The sequence below is a fragment of the Bidens hawaiensis genome, unplaced genomic scaffold, assembly GCF_021521415.1.
Source record: "Bidens hawaiensis isolate Kalapana, Puna unplaced genomic scaffold, B.hawaiensis_p1.1 tig00053215_1, whole genome shotgun sequence".
In the NCBI taxonomy this organism is placed as follows: domain Eukaryota; kingdom Viridiplantae; phylum Streptophyta; class Magnoliopsida; order Asterales; family Asteraceae; genus Bidens; species Bidens hawaiensis.
The window spans coordinates 223-20,696 of record NW_027499586.1 but is presented as its reverse complement, the minus strand read 5'-3'; the positions used below and the strand labels follow the sequence as shown (position 1 = coordinate 20,696).

At 36.8% G+C, this 20,474-nt stretch overlaps 3 protein-coding genes across 3 annotated transcripts; 2 read left to right on the top strand and 1 right to left on the bottom strand.

The window, feature by feature from the left end:
* Window positions 1–2,622: 2,622 nt before the first annotated feature.
* On the top strand, window positions 2,623–3,129 carry LOC143600008 (translocator protein homolog). Its single transcript, XM_077077821.1, has one exon. It carries the CDS (start codon window positions 2,623–2,625, stop codon window positions 3,127–3,129), a length of 507 nt encoding a protein of 168 aa, XP_076933936.1.
* A 4,022-nt stretch (window positions 3,130–7,151) lies between these two features.
* LOC143600010 (stress-related protein-like) lies at window positions 7,152–9,800 on the top strand. The gene is made up of 3 exons (XM_077077823.1): window positions 7,152–7,234; window positions 8,229–8,462; window positions 9,202–9,800. Exons 1-3 carry the CDS (start codon window positions 7,196–7,198, stop codon window positions 9,661–9,663), a joined length of 735 nt encoding a protein of 244 aa, XP_076933938.1. The 5' UTR covers window positions 7,152–7,195; the 3' UTR covers window positions 9,664–9,800.
* Window positions 9,801–14,730: 4,930 nt separating this feature from the next.
* Window positions 14,731–18,165, bottom strand: LOC143600018 (translocase of chloroplast 159, chloroplastic-like). Its single transcript, XM_077077828.1, has one exon. The coding sequence runs from the start codon at window positions 17,968–17,970 to the stop codon at window positions 14,920–14,922; it is 3,051 nt and encodes a 1,016-aa protein (XP_076933943.1). The 5' UTR covers window positions 17,971–18,165; the 3' UTR covers window positions 14,731–14,919.
* Window positions 18,166–20,474: the final 2,309 nt, after the last annotated feature.

The following is a 20,474-nucleotide window of genomic DNA, read 5'->3' as shown; positions in this document are numbered from 1 at the left end:
TCGAACCTGCATGCTAACAAGCAAGGAGAGCCGGCTCTAATACTCCACCAAGTGACATTTTGCGTCTTGTTTTTTATATATAATTAAAAGAAAGACATTTGACATATTTCATACGGTGGTCTACCTTGCACATGTCTGGGGTGGCCTTGCATACTTTAATAGAAATGCATGTTCTTGGTGTTTTTGAACAAGTTGATCATTAACAGACTTTATGTGCTTGTAAATTACACATCTTTTATAGCACGTTTTTACCCTGTTTTTTGTGGTTGTTTATTGAAAAATCCTTACGATTATATACTTAAGACTACTTCAATTGGCAATCTCACAATCTCAATCTTACATTATAAAATTAATTTCTCTCTATCCAATCTACATAATTTAACTCATCCTAAATCTTTTATACACATTCACAACCCATCCCAACTTAAAAAAAATGTTTTTTAACGAAGTCCGTTTTTAATAAAATTTATATCGGAATGTTCATAATTTTTTTTTAAGAAATATCGTGTATTTAATTATTTTTTTAGTTAGAATATTAAAAGTTAATTAAATAATTAAGTTATCAGGGGTTAGTTTGGATTGCAATCTAAGTTTGCTCCACCAACCTAGATTGCCAATCTAGATTGCACTATTTTCTTTTTTCAATTTCTTTTTTAACATTGGGCCCACCAATCTCATTATGAGATTGCCAACGGGAGTAGTCTAACTGCTTCATTTGTGGATTTCAAGGTTTTAATAACGATATGGGAACAAGTTGGGTTATTTGGATGAGATTTTGTTAGAGACAGGAGAAAAGGTGTGCAAATCTGGAAGCGACCATGATCGTGCCCAAGTTAGCCATGACGGTGGCTCTCAATGATGATGCACCCCTACGTTCCACAAGACACCTGACGAAATCTTATCTTCCACTATGGTGGTCGGGACCATGGTTAAACGAATCTCTTGATTGACCATGTCATCGATTCCCTCTTACCACTATGACTATGCCCGAGCTCACCACAATCGTTGTACTAGTTAAACCTGACAAGATCTAATAAAGGTGTATGGTGTCAGACAACGTAAAAGCGAAAGACGTGCACACGATAATTGAATTAGCAATATTCATCTCATACATGTCTCATTCTCTTCGAAACCAAAAAACCAATCAACCCTCTTTTCCTCCTCAAGTTCTCAACGATATTGTATTCGGGCTGACGGCCCACAATTCTTTCGTTCATATCAATATAAAGCCCATAACAATAATCCACTGTCAGAGTGTCAGTTAATAATTTAGCTAATAAGATTTAACCGATTAAATTTAAATACTTACAAAAACAATTAAATTGGTAGTCATTCAATTCAACCAGTTAATATATTAAATATGAAAAAAAAAAGTAATAAAAACAACAGTTAGGCTATGTGTAGTGGAGGAGCTATAAATGGGGGCGAATTGTGATACGTGGCGTCCAATCAGCAATGGGTGAGAATTTGTTTTTGGAGTGTAATGGTGTAGGGGCTACAAATTGGGCCCACAGTATCTTTTTTATTATTTTCTTTTTATAATTAAACTAATCAAATAAGATAGCTCGGTTGGCGTACATGTTTAGGTTCGGGTCGGGAAATTGAAACGGATAGCTCGGTTGGTTTAGGTTTACCAGGTTCCATTGTAAGTTTACGTTCGGTTGGTTTTGCGAACCATAGTGTTGACCGAAAGGAGGGAATGGGTGGTTCGGTTGGTTCGGATTGTTTCTATGATTCATTTTGCATATACATACACACAACATATATACATATACATATATATACACACACACACAACATTTAATATAATATTATTATTATTATTTTCTTCACCCAGGCGACAATATAACCCCGCCCTCGCCCCAATTCGCCCACATATCGCCCGGGGGACGATGTTCGCGCCCTTTCTCGCCGAACTCTCGTCCAAGCCCACGCCCACTACATATGACCTTGTATCAAGAAAAACAAAAGGACAATTTTAAAAACAACTTATAAAAAAGCTGATTTCATTTATCATATATGACTAATAATATTGATTGAGTACTAAAAAGTAAAAACTTCCACATGCCTATAATGCCACATGTTGGTACTATATATAAAGGACGGCTAGTTTGTGAGCCCTTCCTGTCTCATCAATTGTTTGTCCAACCAACCTTGTTACATTTTTCTCAAAGACAATACATTAATGAATAGTTAAATTTATAGTATACATCAAATAACATTTTTTCAAAGCAAAAAAAGTACATAATAAAATTATAAAATTATTAATGCCCTTCTTTTAGAGCGAAACTGACCATTTAACAATTTTCGTCTTTAAAATACGTAATCATATATGGTTTTCATGAACTATTAATATTATTTTAAATTATTAAAAACAAATTAATGATTTTGAAAAAAAAAAATTAGTTCAAACTTCAAACAAATTGTTGTCACTCGTCAATCTTTTCCACGTCATCCAACATGCCACATGTGATTCGCTACCAATGTTCCCGCGAAAAATACGCTTTCCTTAAAAAACACATTTCCTAAAAACTCTCACCACCACCCATAACAAAAGTCACATGTTATCTCCTAAAACATGTCCTCTAACTACTCAAAAAATCGAATCTTAATCACGACATCATGACTTACAATGTTGCGAGAACACGATCCCAAAAGAAGCCATCAATGGCTAGCCGCGGCTTCCGATCCCTAAGCTTAGCCATTGTGGCCCCCGTGGGTCTCACCCTAACCATCATCATATGGCTCGGAGATAGCAACACGTATAAGACCCTAGCCCGACCCTTTTGGATCCCACCCTTGTGGGCCATACACCTAACCTCTGTATCATCAGCTTTGTTAATGGGCTTATCGGCTTGGCTTGTGTGGGCCGAGAGTGGGTTTCATCGCACACCCATGGCTATGGTTATGTACTTGGCTCAGCTCGGGCTCGGATTGGCTTGGGACAGTACTTTTTTCAAAACAGGCCCGACTCAGACGGGGTTAGCCATGATCGTCGGACAATTGGTTACCATTTTATTATGTTCCCATATGTTTAGTCGGATGAATCCGATAGCCGGTGACCTAGTTAAGCTTTGTTTTCTATGGAACGGGTTCTTAGCGTCTGTAAATTTATATTATGTACTTTAGGATATTTTGGATGTCCTATTATATAAACTTGTAATAATAGATGATTAGTTACTGAGTGTTTTTTTTTTAAATTTTAAAATGTTTTAATTTAAAAGCTTGTATCTACTATTCCATTTTTGATGAGTTTACGGTTATTTTTGTATTTCTATTGGTATGGGTTAACCCAACACTTTCTTAAACCGAACATTTAGGTTCTCATGCAACCATAAGCGATAGGTGTTGGTTTAACGTGGTTTTTAAAAGAGGTTTGGTCTTTTATTCGGTTAAATTGATGTGAGTTGTGTCCATTTTTTGGGGGTTGAATTGGGTTTATATACACTATAGTACATCTAGAGGTTCGCATATTGGCTATGGTCCAAATTAGTTCAACTTGAACAAGTTTTAGGTTGCAAATCGTTTTTTAATTAGTTATGGTTCAAGTATTTAGTTATTGTATTTTTTTTGAACGACGAACTTTGGTTCTGGAAAACTCTAAGGAGAGTTCGATGTTGTGAGGTATAATCCATTTAATGGTGCTTCACCCAGACTTAAACCTGGAATCTGGTAGGATTCGAACCCACAAGACCAAACAAATGAAAACATTATATGAACTTTAGATAAACTCCTAACCATTCCACTAAAGCAGTGATTGATTCACTTATCGCACTAATTATTGTGATCTATAGCCAATTTGTTGTCCTCTTACAAAGATGTTTGCCTAAGAAGGCTAAGATAGAAAGCTGCCAAAGTTCATGATCTAACATAAAAACCGTGTTTTATAGCGTTTAAAACTTTGTTTCCCTTTGTTCAATGTCAAAAACGTACATCCAACAACCCTAAATGCATAAAATGTTGAGCGCTTAAAATTAAAAAAAGCATAAAATAAGATAAAAAGTTATAACAAACGATAACATTCCAACGGTTAAACTAAATGAACCATATACATAAATATTATACATGTTTAAGTGACTATAAGTATTGTTTAGCTTAACTTAATTAAAGATAAAAAAAATATAAAATATCATATAACCTGAAAACCTTGGTCTAGCTAGGGGTATTTAACATACTCGTGTTGAGCCATTTATAGGCATGACTGATTAACATGTGGCTTTCAAGTCAGGCAACATGTTTATAAAACTTACCTATTAAGATAATCATAATCATAAAAAGGCGTCATTTAAACGAACGATGCATACTTCACCTCTCGATTTAGAGATAGTATTTTGATAAAATAGTTAAAAGACTATCAAACAACCCGATAAATATTGATAATTAGTTGAGTTATAACTTATAACTTATAAAACGTTAAAAGTTTTGATATGATTTGAAAATCTAAACCAACCTACCGAAAATATTTTTAAAGGCCGACCACTAATAATAATAAGGGTATGTTTGGTTGGAGGTAGTGGAATGAAGGGGGAATGGAATGGGAGAAGGAATTGAATGAACACGGGAATGAAATAGATCATTACCATTCATTTGTCTTGTTTGGTTAACCTATGTGAATAAAATGAATCATTAGTTAATGTTATTTGGTATCCAAACAAATTATAGGAATGAAATATAAATAATAAAAACACTTTTTTCTCATAGTAAGTTATTTTACAAAAAAAAAATGGTGGTGGCGGCGGGGGTGGTATTGGCGGTCAGGCGTCAAGGGCGGTGGTTATGGTGGTGGTGGTGGTGGTGGTGGTGGGAGAGGTGGCGGTGGTCAAGCGATGATAGCATTGGTAGTGATGGCGATGGTAGGGTGGTGACGACGGTGGTTGAGGTCAGGTGGTGGAGGCGGTGGTCAAGCGATGGTAGCAATGGTATTGATGGCGATGGTAGGGTGGTGGCGACGGTGATTGAGGTCAGGTGGTGGTGGCGGTGATAGTCAGGGGGCGACGGTGACAATGGTTGCTGTGGTTACGGTGGAAATGACAATGGTGGTTACGGTGACAATGGTGGCGGCGGCGGCGTGGTGGCGGTGGTAGCCCTAGTGGTAAGGTGATGGTGGCGACGACGGTGGTGGCGTTGGTGGTGGTGGCGTCGGGGGTGGTGGTGGATACGACGAAGGTGGCGGCAGGTGGTGGCGGCTATGGTAGTGGTGGTGGTTGATGTTAGGTGGTGATGTTGTTAAGAAAGTATGGTGAATGAGGAATGGAATGAAAAAAATGGGTGGGAAGGAATGGTTTTGATGGAATGGGATTCCATGTGTAATGGATGAATCCATTTCATTAAGCAACCAAACACCATATTTTTCATTCCCAGACGATGAATTATTTCATTCCCTTTATAATTATTGCAAACCAAACGCTACCTAAATGATTTAAGGATCCCATTATTCCCATCACCACCTCTTCACGTGTCAGTGTTTATGCCACAAACTATTTCTTTCTCATATAATAAACGACCGATGTCGGTCTCTAGTGTTTATCAAGTGTTATTTAATTATTATTTTTTTTAACGACAATGAAACTGAATATCAGCAACGCTCAAAAGAACTAGCTAGAACCTAGACGATCATCTTCTATTAATTAAAAGATTTTGGTCCACGTTCAGTTTTAGTCGTTCCAATTGGTCTTATAAAAGTAGCATTTGCCATAAAAAACATAGAGTTTAGAGTAGAATAAATTAAAGTAGCATTTGCCATAAAAAAAGTGTCTTGACTTCCCGTCCAAAGATATATCTTTCTTTTTAAAACAATCTTTGGAATTATCTCAAATCTTCGAGTGGACTTTCTTGAAACGGGATGTCACCATGTATACTGATATTAACGCTTCACGTCTGTTTCTCCCAAAACATCATCAAAAAGGAAATATACCACTATGGGAAAATCTATTAAGTCAGGTTTCGAAATGAGATTGTAAGATCGTGATGCTTAACTATCATTATCATAGTTAAATTCATTAGACCAGAAAAACAAAATCTCCAAAATAGTATAGTTCGATAATTTTTTTTTCCATAAATGCACATGTTATACAAAAATCCTCAAAATGGCCTAAAAATACCGTCGGATGTATTGGAAACAATAAATGATCCGACAGAATTTGTGCACCTTTGAAATCGTGCCACATGTCAACGTTAAATTAATGGATTATACGGAATTCATTAAATAATAGTCAAATCCAACGAAATTCCTCATATTTTGCATCTCAACCCCTAAACCTCCATAACCAACATCCATCTCCATTTTTTTTATTTCTCCACAAAATCAATCAAATCTATAGCACAAATCGCTTAGTTTTCGGTGAACACACAACCATAGTGTTCTGTTTCACTTATAACTCAAAATCAAAAACCCCTGAACTGAAAATCTATGGTTCAACGAACAAACTAAACAGTCGAATCTGACAGAAGCATAAACCGAAACGCCGGATCCAACTGTTTATTATTACGTCGCCTATAACACGAATCAGTCGGATAACTTAAAAAAATGCCGGAACCGCCAGAAAATTTGAAAATGTGTCAAAATCTGATAAGGTATACTAATCCGTCAGGTCAGTTCTTGTTTTCGTCGGATCCATTGAAAAAAGTAATATTTTCAGTATTTTTTTGAAAACATAGACTATTTATGTAAAATATTGAACAAAATAGACTATTTTTAGAATATTTTTTTTTTTAAAAAAAAGAAGAAAAGCCAACCGTGAATAAAATATTTAGATATGTAAATATTGATTTATTTAAGATTGATTACATCATTAATTTTGACTCTTTTAATACACACAATTAATTAATATATCCACTTAAATATAAATAATAAGAGTATCAACAACATTTCAAAGTCTTAACTCTTAAACATCAAACTTGCATGTTAAGTATTTGATGATGCTTACTTGGTCTTGTCATATTCCCAAAACTAACTTTACTATCATCCCACGCCACGTGTCATCATCACATCACCCGATTAGTATTCGGTTTTACAATCTTAACCCTCGAGTTTTCTCGAGTCTTCCGCACCAGATCCAGGCTCTTGTATTAAAGGCAACAATAATATCAATAACAATAATAATAATAATAATAATAATAATAATACATTGGTTACATATTCAGCATTTGCTTACTCTTCATCTTCCTTATTGAAATCTTTTTAAGCTTCTCTTCAATGGCGGATTCTGAAGCCACTCAGACTACCGAGCCTCTTGTAAGCTTGTTCTCTTCAATTTTGTCAGTAAATATAAAACAGTTACATGTTAATTTTATTTCTACTTGTTCTTCCGGTTAAACGTCGTCGTTTCTGCCGTAATTAGTATTTGATTTCTAATTTGTTACAAATTATAATTTAGTTCCAGTTAAACGTCGTCGTTTTTTGCTTTAATTTGTACTGATTTCTACAGAACAGATCAATTTATTACAAAATTATTAAATTAGTTTCATGTTAATTTGATTTCTACTTGTTTTTCCGGTTAGACGTCGTCGTTTTTGCTATATTTTGCTGTATTTTGTACTTGATCTCTACATATTAAGTTCGCTTTCTACTTATTATTCCGGTTAAATGTCGTCGTTTTGCTTTAATTAGTACTTGATTTCTACATATCAGATCAGTTTATTAAAAAAATATATATCAAATCAATTGCATATTAATTCGGTTTCTACTTGTTTTTTGGTTAAACGGCGTCGTTTTGCTTTAATTTGTACTTGATTTCTAAATAGCAGATCAATTTAATACAAAATATTAATCAGTTGCATGTTAATTTGATTTATACTTGTTCCTCTGGTTAAACGTTGTCGTTTTTGCTGTAAATAGTACTTGAATTCTGCATATCAGATCAGTTTTTTATAAAATCTTAAATCAGTTACATGTTAGTTTGATTTATACTTATTATTCCGGTTAAACATCGTCGTTTTTGCTTTAGTTTTCTCTAATTTGATCTATTAATATCTCTAAAACACTATTTCCATATGTATTTGCTTGTTATTTACATAATATAAAACAGATACGTACGGAATCATCTAGTTCATATTTATTCTTAATTCCTCTGTTTAAATGAGGAATTAATAAGTTATGTTACTGAAATTGTTAATTTAATATTTACAACGACAATTTGATTATTTTAGTGTTTGATCTGGTGGTTTTAAAAAATTTTGTGTAATTTTTGTTTAATTGATGTGATTTGAATTTGATTGGATATATACAGGTGCAGAGTGATGGAGGTGAGGTGACTCATTTGAAATATCTGGATTTTGTGCAATACGCGGCGGTGTATTTTGTTGTTTGTTTCGCAACTGTGTATGGATACGCGAAGGAGAACGCTGGTTCGTTGAAGCCTAGTATTCAGAATGTTGAGGACACGGTTAAAACTGTTGTTGGACCGGTTTATGAGAAGTTTCACTATGTTCCATTTGAGGCTCTCAAGTTCCTTGATGTGAAGGTGCGTGTGTTCGTAGTTATTGTTACGCTTTTTGCAATCGTGTGCGTATTGGTAAGCTGAGCCGAGCTCGACTTGTTTTGACTTAATAGAGCAAGAGGTCGGCTTGTTTTGACTTATTAGAGCTCGACCTCAGCCTGTTTTGACTTGCTAGAGCTCCAGCTCCGCCTGTTTTGACTTGCTAGAGCTCGAGCTCGACCTGTTTTGACTTGCTAGAGCTCGAGCTCAGCCTGTTTTGACTTGCTAGGGCTCGAGCTTGGCTTGTTTTGATTTGTTAGAACTTGAGCTTGGTTTGTTTTGACTTACTATAGCTTGAGCTAAGTTCGTTCGAAGCAACTTTTTTAAAGCTCGAGTTCATCTCAAAGGTCGTTTTATTAAGCTCAAGATTTATTAAGTAATTTATATACATTTTTATATTGAATATAAAAAAAAAATCTTAAATGAGCCCAAGCTTGGCTTGAGCTCGTGTAGAACCCTTAAACGAGCCAAAGCTCGGGCCGAGCTCTGCAGTTTGAAATTGATAAATGCAAGTCTAAAAGAGGTAAAACTTAAATAATGCATTAGGCTCGATGGCATAAATAAGCTTCTCATAGGCTCGAGGTCAAGCTCGTTAACTCAATGCCTTTGTTTGGGGCTCGGGCTTTGCTCATGCTCGAAGAAGCTTGAGTCCTTTCAAGCTGTTTATCGATCCGATCCCGAGTGATCTTGAGTAACTAATTAGTGGTGATCTCATAACATGTAGGTGGACGACTTGTTGACCGAGCTGAACCGTCACGTGCCATCAGTGATAAAACAACTTCCAAGCCAAGTCAAATACACGGTTCACAACTTCCCAGAAGTGGCGAAAACAGTGGCTTCCGAGGCACTCAAAACCGCCACAAACGTGACTCAAACATTGTACGTGAAGTACGAGCCGACAGCTAAAGAACTCTACAAGAACTACGAGCCAGTAGCCGAGAAATACGTGGTGTCCACATGGCGTTCGTTGAACAAACTTCCCGTGTTTCCTCAAGTGGCTCAGATTGCAGTCCCAGCAGGCGCTTACGTGCTTGAGAAATATAACTACATTGTCGTCTACTCTGCGGAGAAAGGTTATGTGGTGGCTCAGTATTTACCGTTGGTTCCGATTGATAAGATTGCAAAGGTGTTTGAAGATGGTGAGAACGAGTCAACGGTTAATCAAAGTGTTGAAGTTGAGACATGAGGTGTGTTTGTGTGTTACAAATTGTGTTGGATAATCGTTTGGTTTTAGTGGTGTGGTGACTTTTGTCTTTGTGGTTTATGGTTAAGTTTGGGATAATATAAGTAGGTGGTTTTGTATAAAGTTTTCATTTGGGTAATTGTTTTTGTTTTATACTTTAGGTACATCATTTTAACATTTAAAAAAGAAGTAGAAAAAACTCATTTAATAGTAAACATTGAACAAAATCCGCCGCGTTGTGTTAGTGCAGCGAGGCGCATTCGGTTGGTTTCGGTTAATTATAATGTAAACGTGCTAAACAGTATCGGCACACATATAAACTTACGTTTTACGTTTCGCGGTTTAAGCGAAATTACACATACCAATTTATGTAGCCATGCGTCGGTTGTGTGATGTTTAAAATAGGGTTTGAGGTCCCTTGATATTAGGTTTTAGGCAAAAAAAAATTTAATTAGACTAGCAAATACAATGATATCCTTTTAGGTTATGGGTTGTGTCCAGTGAACGATTGCTTTAACTGATAACTTGAGCCACGTAACGAACACTGCAACGTGTATAGCGTCATGTGACAATATGTTTGGATGAATCTTGATGGTAACTTTTAGGGCTGACAAGTGGATACCTGTTAATACATGATAAGACCTGTTAAACAAAAAAATACGGTATGTGATTTTTTATTTTCTTAAAAAATTGAAATTAGTAGGCTAGAATTAATGATTTTCTCTTATTGGTATATGAAACTTAAAACTGTCTTATACTCATGACATAAAATGTAGTTAAATGACTTTCATGTTTGATATTTATGTTAGGGGTGTCGTTGCTTACCTGTTAAACTTGTTAAAACACGAATTGCTAGCCATAATAACTTTTAACAACAGTTCACATCCTTAAACGAGTTTAGATTTGGTAGATTATTGGGGATATGAGTTTATTATTTAAATTTGTGTTGAAGAAAAAGAAATTTTTGGAATTTGTGACACTGGGCCATCAAGTTTGGCAGCATGTTTAGTGAGGCCACCGACTCTTATTTACAGCCACTAGAGTTCAATTAGACAAACATCACTGGGCCCAAGTCCATCTTTTAATCAAATTTGTGGCTGTCAGCCTGTCAGCGACTCAGCAATGCTTCTATTATTTATAGTTTATAGATTCATCTTTTTGACATTTAGCTTTATTCTTTTACTTTCACTAAAGAAAAGAAGATAAAAAATTATAATAGAATATCACCACACTATTTCACCCTTTTGAAATGAGGGTGGAACTATAGAAGATTTTGATGGTTTTTCAATTTCTATGGGAGTGTTTGAGATTTTACTTACAGGTTTTCGTTTATGTAGTTTGTCTAATTATGCGGTTTTAATTTAATAGTTTCAAATTTGCGATTTTCGTCCCCCTGTTTCATTTCACTTGCAATTAAACCCGATCTCACTAACCCCGTTAAGTCTGGTAATTAAATCCGTCAGCGTGCCCCTCATGTAAGGGCAGTTTTGTCATTTTCCTCCCCAAATAAACCCCTGTTTTAATTCGCAAACACCTTCACGTGAGGGGCTGGGGTGTATTATTATTTATTTATTTATTTTATTCTTTTTTTGTGGGGGGGGGGAGAGCAAAGCTACTAATGGGCTTAACGACCGGACTTAACGGGGGTAGTGGAGTTGAGTTTAATTGCAAGTGAAATGAAACTACAGGGACGAAAATCGCAAATTTGAAATTATTGGACTAAAACAGCAGAATTTGACAAACCACATGTATGAAAACCGCAATTTACTCTTTTACTTATATTATCTTATTAAAAAGTTAAAAACAATGTTTTGAGATTACTTATTATGTGAGAGGAGAAGATGATAAGTTACAAACTTATAACTTATCTTAGCTTAGTTATAACTTATTAAAAAAAAGTTAAAAATAGTGTTTGAAATTACTTATTATGTGAGAGGAGACGTTGATAAGTTACGAACATATGTATTGCATATGGTTTTAAGTGATGATACATTTTTGTCGTTCTAGTTCCTTAGAGTTGATAGAATGTCACATGGTTGCATATTATGTTTTGCTTTTAATTATCGAATAATCTTATTGAAAACGGATACCCTTATGTGTTCGTTACACGTCACCCGTAAAACCCAACCATCATACTCCTTGAAGTGTTTTGCTACTAATTGAAATGGACAGTTATTTTTTTATTTTTTTAGGTACCATAACGTCAACTTGAGAGATGAATGTTGTTGTAAATTTTTCTTTGATCCTTGGTTGAGTATGACGACACTGATCTCATGACATCTGGTTTGCACTTCATTGGGGAAACATTGGTATATTGATAAAAGATTCAACACATGATAACATAGTTATCATCACAACACGACATCGCTAACTAGTTTTTTTTTTTTTTTTATTATCAAAAATTGATAATGTATATGGTGTTGAAAATAATAAGATGGAAGTGAGAATTGAATGAATTGCATAAAGGTACTTCTAGCCTAATATATGGTAGTTTTTGATGGAATATTGGGTCGTATCAAATAGCTATCTAACAGGCATATCGAAGAAAACCTTGACTGACAAGTAAAACGATGCACTCATACAACTCGTATAGGCATATACAACTCACATTACTACACGACACAACCATGCCTAAAACCTCTTCACATTTGCTTGGGTTGGCAAAGCATATTCAAGTCGTAAATTTCAATTATAGGTTATGACTTGAGAGGATATTAGCCGTACACAACCAGTTAAACGTATAAATAGCAAGGGGCTTATGGTCCAATGGTATCAAGGCTTTTGATAAGGAGACACGCCAATTAGTGAGGGTTCAAGTTTCATTATAGACAAAATTTATATATATTTTCGTTAAAAAAGTTTTATAAATTCATTTCTATGTACAGTACATTAGAAACCGGCCTTAAATAAATTTTCTTTTTAACTTGTTCATGGATTTCACTTGAGCACTACATCACCACCTTTGTTATTCACTTACAACATTCGATCTATGTTATACTTATCTCATCATTCATAGTAATACTATTTTTTTTATCATTTAGTATAAGTTCATTATTGTTGTTCATGGCCTCTCATGAGTCACGAGCGTGTGCTCACTCACGCAAATATTCATGGCGGGCACAGTGTGACACGCCATATCACCCTCTCACGTAATGTTCATAAAAACGTGACTCGAAATAAATAGTTGTGTTAGCGGAGCCACGTCAAGCCACCATGTTGGATGTGTTTTTTTGGCAAGTATTGAAAAGTTTGGTACATGGACACAAAGCTTTAATGTTTACCAATATGGCAATATATCTTGGTTGGTTAATTCCTTAGTTAAATCAAAGAACATATCTTTTATATGAAGATATAATATGAGTGTTTAGAGGTGAAAAAAAACCCTATTATATCTGGGTTTTTGATACCGGAACATATACCCGACCCTACTGTAGGGTATGGATAGGGTATGCATTTCAGTACTAAAACCTATACCTGGAACCGGACCCGATTTGTACCGGTAATACCCGAAAACCCGAACCGGTACCATACCTGAACCCGGTTTTTTTCGATACCCGATGGGGTTTACAAAAACCAATCTATACCTGAAATTAACCGTAAAATACCCTAAAGATGCGCCTAAAAAGTGAAACCTTTTAAAAAATGTAATCTATACCAGAAAAAAAAAACCCTAAAAAAACCCAGAAAATATGGTTTTTTTCAATACCCAAAATTAGGGCATTCAAATACCCGGCCCTATACCCGACTCGAACCCAATGCATTGGGTATGGTTTCTAAAGACAATGTCCGGACCCGAACCCGAACCCGGTTATTGCTAATACTCGATTTTCCAATACCTTGCCATACTCAAACCCGGTTCCATACCCGGAACCGGGTATTTAAAAAACCCTATATGTGCACCTCTTAGGAGTGTACGTATTGATACAAGACATAACAACCAGACATCATGGTTTGTGTATTTTCAGCTACGAGCTTGACACGTTTGGTTTCTTTGTGGATTTTATTTAAAAAAAAAACTTGTCAAAGAAATTGGGCTTCAAGTGATTTGTAGAATAAAATATGAAAGATAAATAGCATGAAGAATTAAAAAATAAAAAAAGGAGTAACAATGATTTCAGCTCATCAATGACCAATTCACATGGAACTTTCATTAAAGTTTATTATGATGAACACAAAGTACAAATAGTAGGTTTCATTTATTGGTGTAACGAACTCGGGTTGTTAATAAGCTATTTGAAATCGATTAAATAAAAACTTAAACTAAATCGAGCTTAAACAAGATCAAGTTTAAGCTTAATTATAAAAATAAGACCATGGCTTCACTTATCAGGCTCAAGCACACTTACTAAAAACTTGAATCAAACCGAGCTTAAAACAATATCGAGTTTAAGATTGAATATAAAAATAAGACCATGGCTTCGCTTATGAGGCCTTAAGTAGACTTAATAAAAACTCGAATCAAACCGATCAAACCAAGCTTATAAAAGATCAGAGTTTTGAGACTTTAAGCTTAATTATAAAAATAAGACGATGGCTTCACTTATGAGGCTCAAGTAGACTTAATAAAAACTTGAATCATATCGAGCTTGAACAAGATCGAGTTTAAGCTTGTATACAAAAATAAGACCATGGCTTCCCTTATAAATAGACTAAAATAAAAACTTGACTCAAACTGATCTTAATCAAGATCGAGTTTAAACTTGAACATAGAAATAAGACCATGGCTTCAGTGGCCTCAGATAGAGTTAATAAAAACTCGAATCAAAACGAGCATAAACAAGATCAAGTTTAAGCTTGAATATAAAAAACAAGACCATAGCTTCACTTATTAGACTCTTTTAAGTAGAGTTGATAACTTGAATCAACTTAAAAGAGTTCTTGCGAACAGATAAACTAGATGAATTTCATGTCATATAACTATTTGACATTAAAAAAAATATCAAAAAAAATATTGAATGCATTTACTCACATGTGAGGTGCTTATATATATATATATATATATAAGCACCTCACCTGCAAAAGTTATCTTGCCAAGGTAACAATGACAATACAACATAATCCTGATAAAAATAATATGATTTATAAAAAGAGGCACATATCAAAATAACCCAAAGATAGTATCTCATAGCTTCATCTCATCATCTTTGTGATTTTACAAAATTAAACAAAACATTTTAACTGCTGAATAAAAGCATATTATTCAATAAAACCAAGAACAATGATCTTCAAAACACCATAAATAAAAGCCGGCTAACCTTCTTAATAAGGAGAGTACTTGTCACCGTCACCACCACCAGACCGCAACTTCTTGTAAGCCGAGATAACCGAAGGAATAACCGCTGCAAGTGCAAGTGAAAGATACTCCGAGCTGCTTGTTTTCACCGTGATTTGCCCGCTCATTTTATTATTAAGCCCGGCCCGTAAAGTCACTTTGGAGTTCCGCCCTGCTGAAAACTGAGCCAGACTGTTTAACCCGAGCGCCAAATCACCCCTCCATTTTATAATCGATAACCCGATAGTTGACTGGATTTGACCGATCGGGTAATCGAGCTCACGTCGTTGGACCTCGATGTTAGCTCCATAAGCCGAATCGGTTTGGAACCGAACCGTACCCGCGCTACCAATGATCGCGTATTGTCTCCCGAGTGCAACTTGGTCCTCGACTTTAAACCCGGTTACTATGTTTTCTCCAAGAAACGTGACCGACACCCCTGCAGCGGTTTTGTTTTTCTTCAAATTCTTGAATTTGGTCTCCCCTCTGACTATATAAGCCAACTGTTTCCCAATCGGTTGGATGTCAAAACCGGCCATAGTCGAAACATTCTCCCCGTGTTTCGCAGAAACCGAGGAATCCATATTGATACTGAAATCTTTCTTATCTTTGGTGACTTGAACCGAGATCGCAGCGGGGAAACGGTTTGCGATGGCTAATGTTTGTTCGACATTGACTCCATCATAACCACAGTCATGGTCCCAACCGTGGGTGTCAAGAACTGGTCGGGCCAGAAACTGTGAAGTGGGCTCCAAGAACCGGAACCGGTACGCGGGGTTATCACTGTCAAAAGACGGTGGTAATGCCATGTCGGGTAATGGGACCGCCACCGGTGCGGGTGCGTCCCCTTCACCTTCTTCTTCCTGGTAAGTTTGACCGGTCAAACCGTCGGGACCTTTCTTTTTCATTTCTTTCATTCTTTTTACTTCTTTCCATTGTTTCTTCTGTAAAAGCTTCACTCGGTAATCATATTCATCATAGTAAGCTTTTTTCTGTTCTTTGCTAAGCTTTGCAAGTTGAGATCTTTTTAACGGTTTGAATGGGGGGAGCTGGTCATACTCGTCTTCATCTTCTTCACGGTCAGAATCAGTTAACTCCGCCAGGTCAACATCTGAATCACCAGCGTCACCACCCTGATCGCCCGCCAGCTTCGGGTGAGCACGAGACTGTAACATCGAAGACAACATGTACGGTAATGGTGGGGACCGCACACGGAACCCGAAAAGCTTCCGGCTGTCAAACGGGTCTTGCGGTTTAGTCAAAGAATTCGCTTCCGATAAAATCTTCATAGAGTAACACAGCATGAGAAGCTGTGGCCGCCAAGTTTGACCATTCGGAAGCACCTTTTGACCTTCACGATTCTTCCGACAAGACTGATGGTTTTCAACTAAAGAAACCGGGTTCATCAAACCCGGGCTCATCATTCTCAAATCCCCAACTGCTTGGCCGATGGCTTGTTGGACCACATGCGACCGTTGGGTCACAAACATTTCATAACTCAAAGGGGTCCCGTTTGCTCCCTCGGGTGGGGCCGACGCACCATGTGTAAAAGTAACAATCGCACTTCGCCAGATGGCAGAACCGAGTGAGCTGGTGATGGTTTTGAGTAATGGAATGTCATTATGATCTCGGGTCTGCGCATCCAAACGGTCCACATAAAGAACAATGTCAGGCGGGGTTTTCTTTGTGAACCTTTTAGCTGATGATAAAACACTCCTGTTATACCCTTGTTCCATCACAGAGGTCCGAAGCCCGGGTGTCTCAAAAACCCGAACAGTAACTCCACCTACCACACCCGTTATCTCCTTAACCGTACCAGTAGCAGTTTGAAAAGCACCAACCGGGGTTTTTTCTTCAACGAAAATAGAGTTAACTGTAGCACTTTTACCGACACCAGCTTTACCAATGACCAAAATGTTGACCGAGAAGTCAAGATCAGTATCACCAGCAGCTTCAAGCTCGCTAGCCTTTCGTTTAGCAGCATCAAGACTAAACGCCTGACCCGTTTGTCGGCCCGCGATGAGTGCCAGCCTGTAGAGAACTTGTGCAGCTACTGATTCGTCTGGTGAAAGCCCTAATCTTTGAACAAGTCTTAAAAACTTCACCCTGATGGCTTGTAATTTCTCAAGTTTCGTCCTTTCTTCTTCAGTTAAATTGGGTTCGGCTTCACCAGCATTCATGAGACTCGAGGGGTTAAAAATATTGGCACGTGGCGACCTCGGGGCGGCTCTCATGGCCTGGAGGGAAGACCCTAACCCAGCCGGGCGTTCAACTGTGAAAAACCTTGACCCGTCTTCTGAAGAGAAGGTAATGTTGCCGCCTTCTGAACCACCATCAGCTGCGGCTTTCAGAAGGGCGGCTAACGCGGCTGAATCAAAAAGCTCTTTCCCGTCTTCTTCATCGTCCTCTTCTTCTGAATCAGTGACAATCTGACCGTCCATTTGTGAACGGTCTAGAGAACTCTCACCACCAGTGTTGGACCCACCACCTTCCAACTCCTCCATAAACTGCTTAGCAGCTTCTGAGCTTTCATCTGAGTGCGACCCATCAGATTCTTCTAAAACGAACTTGTCAGCCGGCCCGTTTTCTAGTTCATTATCTGCTTCCTCAGGCTTATCTTTGGTCAAAACTTCAGTTGACTTTTCGTCATCTCCCTCTAAACCAACCACAGAAACATCTTCCACATCATTCAAAGCAGCTTTGACCACCACTGGCTCGGTTTCTTGACCTGAATAATCAACTTCTTTCTCTACATCTTCAGCCTCCAAAGGTGCAAACTTGCTATCAGTTACTCCAACAACCTCCTTATCCACCACTTCTTCTAAAACAGAACTCAACTTATCAGTTTCCGCCACATCAGCACCATCTTCTTCCACCTTTGTAACTACCGCCACCGCTGTCACTCCAGGTAATGGCAAATCAACATCTATGGCGTCGTCCACAACAGAATCAACTTCAGGGGTCACCTTCACATCTTCTGCCTCAACAGATGCTAATTCAGGTTTTTTCAACATCAACCTTATCAACCACCGCCACATCAGAGTCACCTTCAGCGGTCACCTTCACATCTTTTGTATCAACAGATTCAAGTTCAGGTTTTTCATCATCAACCTTATCAACCACCGCCGCATCAGAGTCAACTTCAGTGGTCACCTTCACATCTTCTGCATCAACGGTTTCTAATTCAGGTTTTTCTTCAACAGTTTTAGCAACCACCGCCGCATAAGAGTCACCTTCAGTGGCCACCTTCACATCTTTTGCATCAACTGATTCAAAATTAGGTGTTTCTTCATCAGTGTTGTTAACCGCAGCAGAATCACCTTCAGAAGCAACATTCAGATCATTAGAAAATAGAAATAGAGCTGTATATGAATCAAACGTTCCGTCAAAAATTCGTTTATGTTCGTTCGTTAGATAATAAATGAAAAGACACGAACAAAAAATTTCATACCATTAACTAAACGAACTAACACAAACAGAAGCCATGTCTGTTCAATTGTGTTTGTAAACGTTATATAACGTGTTCGATTACGTCTGTTAATGTTTTTTGTTTATGTTTGTTCATTAAAAACTTTTAATACTTTTTAATGACTTTTCTAATCTCATCAAATATATGCAAATTATTAACTAAAAAAACATATTGGTATTACATGATTAATTTATATGTAAAAAGTAAAATAACACATAAAAATAAATGTAAAAAAAACAGCACAAACTTGGTAGCTGGAACCAAACCATTACCTCGTACCATTCTCGATTAGTCAAATCAAATAAAACATTGTTTATGTTCATTTGTGCTCGTTCGTTCGTGTTCATGAACAGTTCACAAACAAGTTCATGTCTTTAATAAACAAACACGAAACATAAAACACAATTTGTGTTTTATTGTGTTTGTTCGTGAACCGTTCACGAACAAGTTCATTTCTTTAACAAACAAACACAAAAAATAAAACAAATTTTATGTTAACTTGTGTTCGTGTACCATTCACAAACAAGTTCATTTCCTTAATAAACAAAACGAACAAAAAATTCCGCTCGTTAGCTTTTCATGAGCCATTCGCTTGTCCAATAAAATCTTAACGAACAAACATAAACAAATCCTTATTGGCTTTTTCAATTAACTCTATTCACATCCCTAATTAAAAACCATCATATCCTAAATCAGATATTTCAACAACAAAGTTATTAACTTATTTCTTTAATAAACAAACTCGTGAACCGTTCATGAACAAGTTCATTTCTTTAATAAACAAACACAAAAAAATAAAACATGATTTGTGTTGTATAGTGTTCGTTCGTTCATTTGTGTTCGTGAACCGTTCATAGAACAAGCTCATTTCCTTGATAAACAAAAATTCCGTTCAATTAGTAAATAAATGAACTTGTTCGTGAACCATTCATGAACAAGTTCATTTCTTTAATAAACAAACTCGAAAAATAAAACATGATTTGTGTTGTATAGTGTTCGTTCGTTTGTGTTTGTGAATCGTTCACGAACAAGTTCATTCCTTGAATAAACAAACACGAAAAAATAAAACATGGTTTGTGTTGCATAGTGTTCGCAAACCGTTCATGAACAAGCTCATATCCTTAATAAACAAACACGAACAACAATTTTTCATTTCGCTTATCAATTCGTGAACTCACTTGTCTAGTAAAAGCTAAACGGATAAACATATAACATAATAATTCCAAATTCAATTACTTCAAACAACAAATTTATTACCTTCATCAGAGACACCAACCAACAACACATCCTCATCCTCATCCTCAGTATCCTCATCCTCAACCTCCTCCGTATTCGTATTCGTAACCACCACCGCCACACCGGGCGCAGGCGTCTCAACCTTCACCTCCTCCACAACCGAGTCGCCTTCCTCAGTAACCTTCACACCATTCTCCACAACCGCCTCCTTCGACACCGTCTCATCACTAACCTTATCTCCTTCACTTCCTATCCCTACCTTAACCTTTTCGGCATCATCCGAACCCCCAACATCATCAACTTTCGGCAACGGAAACTCCGAAGGCTCCGAAAAGGTCTCCTCCTCACCTTCATCTACATTCGCTAGGGTTTCTAAATTATTATTATTATTATTATTATTATTATTATTATCTATTACTGTCTCAAACGCCTCTTCCTCACCGCTAGCAAACCCCTCGGTTTCGTCATCACTACTAACAACAACACTCTTCAAATTACTATTATTATTATTATTATTATTATTATTATTATTATTATCAACAACAGCGTTGTTAGTAACGGAATTGACACCGTTGGATTCAATTTTATCGGAAGAAAGAGAGTCTGATGGTTTAGAGTCCATGGGATTGTGAAATTGTGGATAATTGAGGAATTAGGGTTTATGATAAGATGGTGAAATTGAAGGATAAGGTTTTGGGCGAAGAGGATGAAAGAAATCAATCCTTTTGCACCCAGCCGCTACACACAGAAACAAAAGTGAGGGGTTTGGGAAGGCTTTTGTTGTTGGGCTTTTGGTAAAGTATGTGAAATGACGGTTTTACCCTTGGGAAAAAATAT

Coding starts and splice junctions, on each gene's coding strand:
- LOC143600010 (XM_077077823.1), top strand. CDS start 7,196: ATGGCGGATTCTGAAGCCACTCAGACTACCGAGCCTCTT. Junction 7,235..8,228: donor CTCAGACTACCGAGCCTCTT/GTAAGCTTGTTC, acceptor GGATATATACAG/GTGCAGAGTGATGGAGGTGA. Junction 8,463..9,201: donor TCAAGTTCCTTGATGTGAAG/GTGCGTGTGTTC, acceptor CATAACATGTAG/GTGGACGACTTGTTGACCGA.
- LOC143600008 (XM_077077821.1), top strand. CDS start 2,623: ATGACTTACAATGTTGCGAGAACACGATCCCAAAAGAAGCCATCAATG.
- LOC143600018 (XM_077077828.1), bottom strand. CDS start 17,970: ATGTGGCGGTGGTTGATAAGGTTGATGTTGAAAAAACCTGAATTAGCA.